Source organism: Loxodonta africana, chromosome 14 (assembly GCF_030014295.1).
Source record: "Loxodonta africana isolate mLoxAfr1 chromosome 14, mLoxAfr1.hap2, whole genome shotgun sequence".
NCBI classification, from domain to species: domain Eukaryota; kingdom Metazoa; phylum Chordata; class Mammalia; order Proboscidea; family Elephantidae; genus Loxodonta; species Loxodonta africana.
This window is the reverse complement of record NC_087355.1, coordinates 45606352-45617678: the sequence shown is the minus strand read 5'-3', so window position 1 is coordinate 45617678 and position 11327 is coordinate 45606352. Positions and strand designations below refer to the sequence as shown.

General features: G+C 42.0%; 1 protein-coding gene across 2 annotated transcripts in view; it reads left to right on the top strand.

Moving 5' to 3' along the window:
• The first annotated feature begins 54 nt into the window (after positions 1-54).
• TP53INP1 (tumor protein p53 inducible nuclear protein 1) overlaps positions 55-11327 on the top strand; it is a 28336-nt gene continuing 17063 nt past the window's right edge. Inside the window, exons 1-4 of one of the 2 annotated variants that reach the window (XM_010588413.3) lie at positions 55-196; positions 7125-7385; positions 7937-8300; positions 10718-10755. In XM_010588413.3, the coding sequence (XP_010586715.1) occupies positions 7274-7385; positions 7937-8300; positions 10718-10739 (498 nt within the window). In that variant the 5' untranslated portion in view covers positions 55-196; positions 7125-7273 and the 3' untranslated portion in view covers positions 10740-10755. The remainder of the gene's footprint in view (positions 197-7124; positions 7386-7936; positions 8301-10717; positions 10756-11327) is intronic. The other variant, XM_003408397.4, reaches the window with a different exon arrangement.

The window sequence follows — 11327 nt, the reverse complement described above, 5'->3', positions numbered from 1 at the left end:
CGGCGGCCAGCGGCGCAGCAATAGAAGAGCCGGAGCCGCCTGGCGCGCGCCGTCCGGGGCCAGAGCGTGGGCGCAGCCGGCCGGCCACAGCTACCTACCTCAGCTGCCCCGCGCAGCCCGGCGCGGGTGGCCGCGTCCCCCTCGGAGGGAGGTGTTTGCCCTCCCCGCTGCACACTCCCCTGCGAGTGGGACCCACGTAAGTGCGGGCGGGGCCGGCGTCCCGGGCGCCCAGCTCCTGGTCGGTCCCCGGGCCCCGTCCGGCCGCGCGCCCTGCCCTCGGGGCCCTCCCGGTGCCTTGGCTTCCTCCCCTCGCTGCCGCCGCGCCGCCCACTCCTCGGCGGGTCCCACTGAGTGGACCCGGCCCGACCGAGCTTCGGCTGGGCGGCGGTTGAGTGTTTGGTTTTTGCCTCCTCCCCCGAACACGGCCTGTTTTCTTTGCCGCGGCGGGTCCTCCTCCGCTTTCTCCTCCTCCTCCTCACTCCACTCCTCCTCCTGCACTCGGCCGTTGGTCTGGGGCTGCCCGGTCGGGGCTCGGCGGCCGGGGTTCCGGGCTCGGGGAGGAGCGGCCGCTACCGCCCTGGGACTCATCCCTCTAAGCCAGGGCGGTTTGGACTCCCGGTCCCGCTTCTTCGCTCCTCCTCCCCTGCCCCGACCCAGTGCTCCTCTACTTGCCTTTCCTGGTACAGGGTCGCGCATGGTAGCACTATAGGCCCACCCAGCAACCGGCCCCTGCCTAAGTGCCCGTTTGCCCGTTGCAGGTTCCTTGACCTGATTTTGATCGTACACTTAACTGTTGAGGTTGCACCTGTGAAAAGAACACTTTGCTTGCCCGTCAGAATAAATATCATACTTAGTTTGATCACTCATGTTTACTGAGCGTTTACTATGCCGAGCGCTTTGCATGCATTATCCCAATAATCCTATGAAGTAGGCCTTTTTATTTTATGGATAGGAAACCTGAGGCACAGAGAAATTATTTACTCAAGACCAAAGCCAAACCCATTGCCATCCAGTCGATTCCGACTCATAGCGACCCTTCAGGACAGAGCAGAACTGCCCCATAGCGTTTCTAAGGCTGTAAATCTTTATGGAAGCAGACTGCCACATCTTTCTCCAGAGTAGTGACTGGTGGGTTCCAACCACCGACCTTTCCGTTAGCACCGGAGCTCTTCAACCACTGCGCCACCAGGGCTGCTTTACTCAGGACAACACAGCCAGTTAAGAGGAAATGGTGTTTTCTATTTCAGTGCTACAGATGAATTTTATGTAGGGGTTTTTCGTTTTTATTGTATTGCCTAATTACCATCTATATTAATTCCAATTTAGAGTAAGGGAGGGCCTCTTTCAAACTGTAACTCTTAATGATGTGGGCATCCGTTGTTAAGACAGTCTTATTACATGCAAAGTAGCTTTGGAAAAAGGAGGAAAAAAGTGACCGATGAGGTCATTTGAACAGAGGCAATGGTGAGTGCCCTAGGACCCTGAAATCACTTGCTTGGGAACTGAAACAGTCTTCATCTGCAGGTGTGAAAAGTGCTGGGATGCTTTTGATTTTTAAGTTGCAGCCACTTTAATTTTGAAACTGGCAGGGTAATTATCAAAGGCCGAGCCTGGAACCAGGACTCGACTCATTTCTATGACAAGATCTCTTTTGTTTTCTCACCTGTCTTTTGTTCTATTTCTCTTTGGAGTCCTGCTTTCAAAATTCAAGGTTAATGGGCTATGAATTACCACTTATTGCTATCTCTGTCCACTGTCATTTAAGCCTTCAGGACAGTCAGTGTCAGGTCTCCCGGGGGCATAATAACCTCAGCAGTAGCTGGCTGAAGAGACTGGGTAGAAGTGGACGAGGAAAGCCAACTTTCTTGGCTTAGTATTTCTGCAGTTCAAAAATCGATTTTAACATTACTTGAATCAGCACATTTATTTTTCTAAACTGATGAGAGAGGGTGAGATATAGAAGAGAAACCTGAGGCCACTTTTCAACAAAGGTGTGTGAGTTGAGCCACCTGATATTCTGAAAACTGTCAAGAAACCACACCTGTATACGTATTTAGAAGTTAGGTCATCAAAGTTGTGCTGGTTTTTTTTTTTTTTTTTTACTTCTTGTTTTTTGGAGCCGCCTACTGGCAGCCAAAACCAACTGAAACACACAGTTCTACAAAGTGGATAGAACCAGTGCTGAGGCTGGCAGAAGCCTGAGAGGTCATGGGTGGGGAAAAGCAAGGCACTTGGAATCAGACACACATGGACTCCAATCCTGGCACAGCCAGGCCTGCTCTGTCACTTTTTAACAAGTTATTTAGTGTCTGAGCCTCAGTTTCCTCACTAGTAAAATGGAACAGGTACTTCAAGTGCCTGTCATATACAGTATGCATTTAGTCAACTGTAGCTTAAATTATTATATAGACATCTTCCAGATGAAGAAACTCAGACTCAGATGCTAAATGACTTGCCCACAGTCACACAACTAGCTTGTAATGAACTGGTAGTTAATATTTACTGTGTGCCTGATAGATATCAGGCACATTACCACATGGCACTATGAAGTAGGACTGTATTACTCCAGTTTACAGATGAGAAAACTGAGGCACAGAGAGATTACTAAATATCTTAAGTCCATATAGGTTTTAAGTAGCAGGGCGAATATTTCAGACAGAGCAGGCTAACTCCAGAGCCAGCCTTTAGCTCGGTTGCCTGTCTCAAAAATGAGAAAATAAATTACACTAACAAGCATTTCCAGAGCAGCAATTCCCTAGTCTGGAAGGTCAACTAGAATGCTTTTGCCCATAAATACTAAACAGCTACCTTTTTCTGCTCACAAAGCATTTCTACCCATGTCATATGAAAAAATTTTGATGATGACATGTTAAGTAACAGACCAGGATACAAAATCGTACATTCACTAGACTACAGCTGTGATAAAAAGAAACCTTATGTGTAGGAGAAAAGGCTAGCAGAAAATGCATCAGTATGCTAACGGTGATTGTAACAAGGCTCTGGAAGAATAAGTGATTGTTTTCCTTACTTTCTAAGCTTTCTATAACTTGGTTTTATTCATTTTATAATGAAAATGACATAATCTCTTTAAGGGAGTGGTGACAGATCTGGAGCCAAGCAGAACAGAGACAAAGCTGCCTTCTTGAAATGCTGGGCCCAGACACTTTGTTTCTTTCTCCAGTGGAGTGAGACTGCTAGACTGCTGGGCTGAGGTGGTTACAGCTGAAAGTTTGCAGGGGTGGCAGAGAACTGCAGGGCTACCCCACCTAGCCTTCTTTGCCAAATCCAAGAGTTGTATTTGTAAATTGGTCCTCCTGGGACACATGCTTTCTCTGGAATTTTCACTTTAGTTTTACCATTTCCTTAGAGTTGTGGATGTTCAAAAGTCAGTGACCATGTGGTGAGAGGAATGAAGTCTGAAGCTTTACTTGGTCTTTTAGCTCCTCATTGAACCAGTCTCCTCCAGAGCCTCCATTCCTGGGCAGGAGCCAAGGTCAAGAGTAGCAGTTACTGGGCAGGAACAGCACCTGGGTCATCAGTGAGAGGATAGGCCATTAAGGTTTTAGAGAGATTTTTCTGAAACAGCACTGCCCAATGGAAATATATAGTGTGAGCCATAAGTATGTTTGAATGTTTTAGCAGCTACAGTAAAAAAGCAAAAAACAGGTGATACTAACTTTACTAATATAGTTCCAAAATTATTTCAACAACTAATATGTAATTAATCAGATAGTTAACATTTTTTTGTACTAAATCTTTTAAATCCAATGTATATTACACATCTCAATTTGAATGCAAAAATTTCATTGGAGATCCTTGGTCTGTATTTAGATGTCATAAAATTTACAGTTGAAAAAGTAGATTCACAAACCCAAATTCTTCCAAACATGCTTAAGTTTTCAAGAAATCGAATCAATTAGCCTTTACTAAATTTCAATAAATTAAAATTAAGGAGTTCCTCAAGTCAGACTAGTCACCTAATATAGCTGGTGGCTACCATGTTGGCCATCGAGGTCCTTTAGCATATTGGGCTCCATGTCCTTTGTGCAACCTACAGAAAGCAGGGCCAAAGGAGCTTTGCTTTATGTAGTTAGCCCAAACTGGCATTTTCATTGTGTTTAGAAGTTTGCAGACAAAGGGAGTGAGGAGGTGATCAACACAGTCTCATCTTTCTAGTTATGAAACCAAGGTCCAGAAGGGCTACACTGTTTAGTTCCAGCCACCTGTGGAAAAGCCAGAGCCAGAACCCTGTTTGCTGGTGCCCAGGCCATCGCTATTTCCACCCCTCTCCAAAGCTCCATTCTATGTCCTTCCCAAAAAGCCTTAACAGGTGTGTCATGTAAATACCAGGTGAGATGAGGACTGAGCTCTTCGTTGCCTGGCTAGGGTTCTGAACACTCTGCCCACCTGAAGTTGGTTGCCCTTGCAGAAGACATGGGACATCTGGAAGCAGCATCTGACTTCAGGAAACCAAGAGGATGACTGTGCTACTCCTTAGAAAGCTTGTCCGGAGAAGCCTTTTCTGTGGCAGAGTTGTGTATATCCCAGGCATAGCTCGCTTCTGTACATGGGTTTGGAGCTGTAGCCAGAGCGGGCAGTTGCGTTTGTGAGGCCAGCAGCAGCCCCAACCACAGTGGCCCCAGCAGTGTTTTCTGCCTTATAGGTGCCACTTGTCTGGCTTGGACCCCAGTGCCTTGCCTTCACACAGCATCACAGGTGGAGGACAAGGTGTTCTTTCAGGAGGAGCAGGGGTTCCCTCTCCACCCAGCAGCTGTGGCTTCTTAGCTGTTGCAGGGGCAGAGTTCAGCCTTGTACTCTGGAGAATTGGGATTCTTTTCTCAACTGGTTCAGCAGACACAGACCCTGTGATAGCTCATCTTTGGGGATATAATGTATTATACAGCTCACATTTCTTCTGATTTCTCTTACACGCAACATAAAGCTGAATGTGGGTTCTCATACTACAGCTGCAGCTTTCATACTTTGGTCCTGTTGCCGTCCAGAAGGGTTTCAGGAAGACTGGTTATGCAAGTGACACTTCCTGTTTACCCACTTTAATAATTAATGGCTGAGGATGAATTGTGACCGTAATAGTATTCAAATGTCATGTATTTGAAACATTTTACTTTCAAAGGAGTGTGCCAAACAATTGTAGCGGTCCAATTTGCACACAAAGAATTGAATCAGGGGTCTCATCAGCTATAGATCTAAAACATTTTATAAAGATTGTTTTGAAAGTGAAATGTCAGGAGTCTGAAGTTATGGATTCAAGGCTGATACTTGTGGTAAAAATAAGTGTCATTTAGTGAAGTGCTCTTCGCCATTCTGATGATCTCATGCACTCTAAGGTTTTTGTCATCCTCCTTGTGTTGATGACTCCCAAATCTCTGCCCCCAGTGGAGACCTTACTCCTGGACCCCAGAGCCTTCTATTCAGTTGCCTGTAAGACATCTGTAGCTGTATGAATGCAGATTTCCCAAATTCAGCATGTCCCAAATGACCACATGTACCTTCTGCATTATTTCTATCCTGCTAGATGGTCTCACCATTCCCTCAGTTGCCCAGGCTGGAAACTTCGGTCATCCTTGCCTTCTCTCCCCCTTTAACTTCTGGCTGACAAGGCTCTGTAAGTTCTAATGTCTGCTCAGCTCTCAGTCTTCCTCTCATGACCCTCCATTTGGATTTTGAGCCAAACTAAATGTGCCACATTCTCACATGCCGGCTTTCAACACATAGGGTTCCTTCTCCCTCTTCCTCCATTGTGCATCTTTTCAGCCATTCAGCATTGAAGCCATTTATTCCAGGAGGCTTTCCTTGTACCCAGGTTAGGCCTGAGGAACACATAGTGCTTCCCTTCCTTGGCATTCATCGCACTTGGTAACTTCCTTTGTTACACTTTTGTGGGAGGGCTTTTTTCACTGGCATCTCCCCTGTGTTTACTATGCTGTATGCCTAATACATACTCAGTTAATATTTGTAGAATAGTAATAGCTGACATTGAGAACTTTGTGCTAAGTCCCTAGCTAAGTATGTTGCCTGCATTATCTCATTTCAACAAGAGAAGGATTAGGGAGACCGACCTTCTAGAAGGAGATTGTTGGAAAAGTCCTGGAGAGATACTGGGTTGGCTTAAAGTGGGATGTGAGTGATGGAGAAAAGTAGGTGGATCATGCTATACATGTGGCTAGGGTCAACAGGACTTGGTGATGTTTGGACGAGGGGTTGGGTGTGGAGCAGGGAGGATGGTGGAAAGGAGAAAAAGGAGTCATGGATAAATGGTGGGTTTTTGGCTTAATAGCTGCTGGTTACTGTTTTACTGAGGAGGGAAGGAATGAGTGTAAGTTTGTGGGGGAAAAAAAATGAAAGGTTCTCTTTGGGCATTAGATTTGACATGCTTATCAGGTAGCCAGGTAGAGATGGATATATAAATCTGGAACTCTAGAATAAGATCAGGCAGGGCTGGAGTTCCTCATTTAGAAGTCACCTCTGAAGTAGTTTAACTTCCTAACTCATATAGTGAGTAACCGGCAGACCCAAGATTTGAACCGAGGCACCCTGCCTGCAGCTCCTACCTGCTTAGCCACTATACAAAGAACGGATGTTTCCAGTTCTGTGCACTGCCAGCTCAGTTTTCTACAGTGTTTCTCCATACCAGTTGTAGGAATTGCTTTGAAGGTTAAAAGTATGGTGTAATTATAGATTTTAAATATAATTAGGTGTGCTTAAGGTTATATATATAAAGTGCAGAGCAGAAGGGGAAATGAGCCAGGGAAAGATGAGGGCCTGGCACAATGGTGGCCACCACACACTCTTGCTGGATTCAGTTGAAGACTTCTGGCAGTTAAATATCATCCTTCCTTTTTTATTCCAAGACTTGAGACTCCTAAGATCTTTACAGGCTACATCTGAGTACTCAAATCACAATGTTTTGTAAAAGAAAAGCATTGCCTTTCTTGTGTTTGACTCTTGCAGAAAGGGAACAGCTGTAGAATGTAGGCTAAGGCATGTTGTTTCTTCTAAGGGTACGTTTTTGTGTATGTGTGTGCCTATGTCTGTGTCCTTTTAAAGCCCACACACACATATAAATAACTGATTTGAAATAGCCTTTTTCTGTTTCATTTTAGGGATAATGACTCTTCTTGATTCTCACCTAAGTTGAATAAGCATCCTGTGCACTTTACTCTCCTGTCAGTGCCATTGGGCTGACTGAAGACAGGGTTTTGAAATCTCAACTGTAAAGACATCCAGCCAAAGTCTCAATCTTGCCTTAACAATGTTCCAGAGGCTGAATAAAATGTTTGTGGGTGAAGTCAATTCTTCTTCCAACAAAGAGCCAGAATTTAGTGAGAAAGAAGATGATGAATGGATTCTTGTTGACTTCATAGGTAAGGTATTATTAGTGGCTAGTCTTCATAGTACAAGTGGAAAGTTCTGCATCTCCATTTTTGCATACATAAACTAGTAACTGCAACTTTTTAAGCCTTAAAAGTAAATAAACAAGAGTCTAAAACAAATTGCAGGAAACATCCTGTGCTAGATGATCGTCAGTGCAGACCTTCCAGTTTTCCAACTCTTCCATCCTTTTCAAATTAGAGGCACTTGAGTAGAAAACCCTCATATTAGACAAGCAGTACCCCATTTGGTTCATTATTTGTTTATTCAATAGGGAAACCTTCTTAAAACCATTCCTACAAAGCCAGCATAATCCATCTCACACACATTAAATGCTCAGAAATTGTTTTATGATCATCATATGAGTGAATATAAATGCTTTTTTTTTTTTTCAACCTAAATAAAGAGAGGTATGTGAGCATCAGCTAACAGTATCATCTCTTTTCTCTGTGCTCTGAATTCGATGGGTGGCTCCATAATGATGAATCAACGTGATAATCGTCCTTCCATGGGACTGTTTGACAACACGTGGATTACGATTTAGACACTTGTACCGGGTTCTCGGCAGAGGAAGAGGAGGAAGACGACGAGGACATCAGTGAAGAGTCACATACTGAGCATCCTTCAGTCTTTTCCTGTTTACCTGCGTCTCTTGAGTGCTTGGCTGATACAAATGATTCCTGCATCCTCCAGTTTGAGTCCTGTCCAATGGAGGAGAGCTGGTTTATCACCCCTCCCCCGTGTTTTACTGCAGGTGGGTTAACCACTATTAAGGTGGAAACCAGTCCTATGGAAAACCTTCTCATCGAACATCCCAGCATGTCTGTGTATGCTGTGCACAACTCCTGCCCCAGTCTCAACGAGGCCAGCTGTGGGACTGACGAATTTCACAATCCAAGTAGTCCCAGGTACGTTGTATTTTCCTTTCTCCACAGGCAGTCAAGATTCTATTTATTTCCACTACAATTGAAAGCTAAGTTTTTGAAAGATGTAATTTTGTTAAATAATCATGAAAGCATGTATATAGTGCACAGGGTGGGTGATGTTATGAAAAAAATTGTTCATTTTAGATATTTAAAAAATTTAGTTGTAGTGTGGCCCCAGCTATATAATAGAAAGTTGTCTCATTTATAATATTCTGTTTCTGAGTGTAAAGAAAAGTATCTTAGTAACAGTGGCGTGTTACACTGGATTATTTCAGGTGTCAAATCTGACTAGAATACTATGTCTTAAATTCTTATTTTCTTTCAGATATTCCTAGCTAGGTCACATCAAATGGGGTTTAACAGAGAAATCTTAAGTGAAAGTAAAATGATAGTTTACCAAAACATTTTACTCAAAGAGTTGCATTTTGCTGTACTAAGGAAAGATTTCACACCCAAACGATGTTTTGTTGTTGTTTGGGGGACCCAAGTGGTCTGAAAAGTTCTGCTGAATGGCAGATAGGTTGGGGGCATGGGCAGATTGAGAGGAGGGTACTTGGTCAGTGAAGATTGGTAGGTTCCAAAACAAACGTATAGATACTCTGTGGACTTTATCCAGAGAATATATTCATGATGCCTTCACCCACTGAAATAAAGCCCATTATCGTGTTACTTAGCTCAAACTCTAGCTAGTCCCTAATGCATGTTACCAGAATGCTCCCTATGGTGTTAACTTATTTTGGGGATGCTGGCAGTAACTTAATTGCCTATCCTTAGGTCAAGGGTACAAGTAAAATTGGATGCTTGAGAGCAGTTCAGAATATTCATATGATTAGTGCTGTCATCCAAAAGGCCCTCTTTTTGGATTGCCTAGGCTCTGACCCTACTAACTGGACCACTGTCTTGTGTATATATCTCTTACTGTTTCCTGTTTGCCAAACACAAACTTGGCCCAAGCAGCTCATTAATTTGTTAACTTTACCAGAGTTTGCTGCACTGTAAAATCTCAGTATTGTAGATGATCATTTATGAGGATAAACATATGCCTGTACCAAGAAGAAAAACAATTTGCTTGTATACTTACATGATGCCAGGCTTTATACTGCATAAGAGCTCCGATGGGAAACATGCCATTGTACATCTTGCCGAGCTTATGAGGTCAGCATTTTAGGCTTTTGAACAAAAAATTTTGAATATAGTCCTTTTTTTTGGAGGTTGGGATTGATTTAATTGCTTTATAGTTGCTTCAGATTAATTTTTTCTGTTCTTAAAAATTCTTCCCACCTGAGCCTGATCTCACCTCTGGAGAATTCCATTTAAGAAGTTAGCATGATTTTTAATAGTCACTTTAAATCTACTGGCATTCGTGTATTTACTTTCAGTGTGTAAAGTATATATATACTTTCAACAGCTTTGTAAAATAACCTATTATAGAAACAGTATATGTGTATTGCAGGAAAAAAGAAATGCAGTATGCAAAAATTTTAAAAATTTTAATGACATCATTACCTAGATATGAATACCATTAACACCTCAGGGCATATCATAGCCTTCCAGATTGTTATATACATGTGTATACACACACACAAATATTTTTAACCTAAATGAGATTATGCTGTATGTACTACTTTAAAATCTTCTTTAGGCAATGATCCTCTACCTTTTTGTTTCAGTAAATTTTCACTTCACCTATACTTAGATTCCCCCAGTAGAGCTAAGAATATTTCATCTAGTTTGTCCAAACCAGTATCCAGTTCAGGGCCACGCACTGCACCTGGTTGTTGTATATTTCCAGTTTCAATGCTGTGAAAATGTTCATTTTTTGTATCTTGATTGTTTTTATATTCATATGTTACAGATATAACATATAGGATAGTTAAATAAGTATTTTCCATATATAAAGGATCAAAGTAATACACTGAACTTTGTATGATTTCTTTCTGCACATAGGAAAGTCCTGCAAATGGTTACAGTTATAGTAACTTTTTTTTTTCTTGGATGTGAAATTCTGATCAGAAAAGCCTACTAAATCAAGATAGAAATCAGGTGTTAGCCAAAATTAAGAGGATGGCTATGAAGGAAACATCTATATTTTCTGACCAGGAAAGAAATCATATGTCTTTCAAAGGTTAGGTTGCTTCCGTCTTGTCTATCCTTGTCTACCATAAAACACATAAAAGTAAGGTGCTTTGTAATTACAAATGGCTTCAAAGTGTGCATTTTATTGCAATTTAGCCTTTATAAATATTGTTTGTGCTATCATAATCATATGTAATATATGTGCCTTTAATGACCCGTAGTAAACTAGTTTAATAGAGAAGTTAACCACATCCTTAGAGTAAAATTAAAATAACATTTTAAATCTTACTAGTGGTTTAATAGTCACCATTTAACATTTGTAGGGCCAGGAAAAGCTGCTTATAAGACTCACTGGCACAGAGTAAGTATATTCACTTTGAGACTGTGTAGTATGTGTTATCAGTCTGCAGAGGTAGCCTAAGGACTTAAGATGCCCGCCATTTTCTTTTTACTACTTTCTTCTTCTTTCTACTAGTTTCCTAATGTGACCTGCTTTAATTCTATTTAAAGTGCAATATCATATATTAAAAAAAGATCATGTTTTCCCCAAGTGATCATAGGAGAATATTTAACTGCCCTTCCTGTGTAAATAACCCTTAAAAATCTTAAAACCCTTCATGTTATATATTAATATAGTTTATAGCAATCCTATTTGGTTAGCTTTTAATATTGAAAACATATAATAGCCATACTGTTCATAGCCATATTTTAAGATTATACATTCTTCAAAGGTCTTTATAACATTGCCATTCCAAAATATGCCCTGTTGTGATATGAATAAAAACTTAAACATTGTGTTCTATAATAAGCAGTAGCTTCTTAACTAGAAGAATGTTGAGTAGAACTTCCTTATGCATATATGTATTACATACAGATTCAAAGCTGTGTCCTAGAACATTTGAAGGAAGGTGCCGTTGGCACAATGCGTCGGTA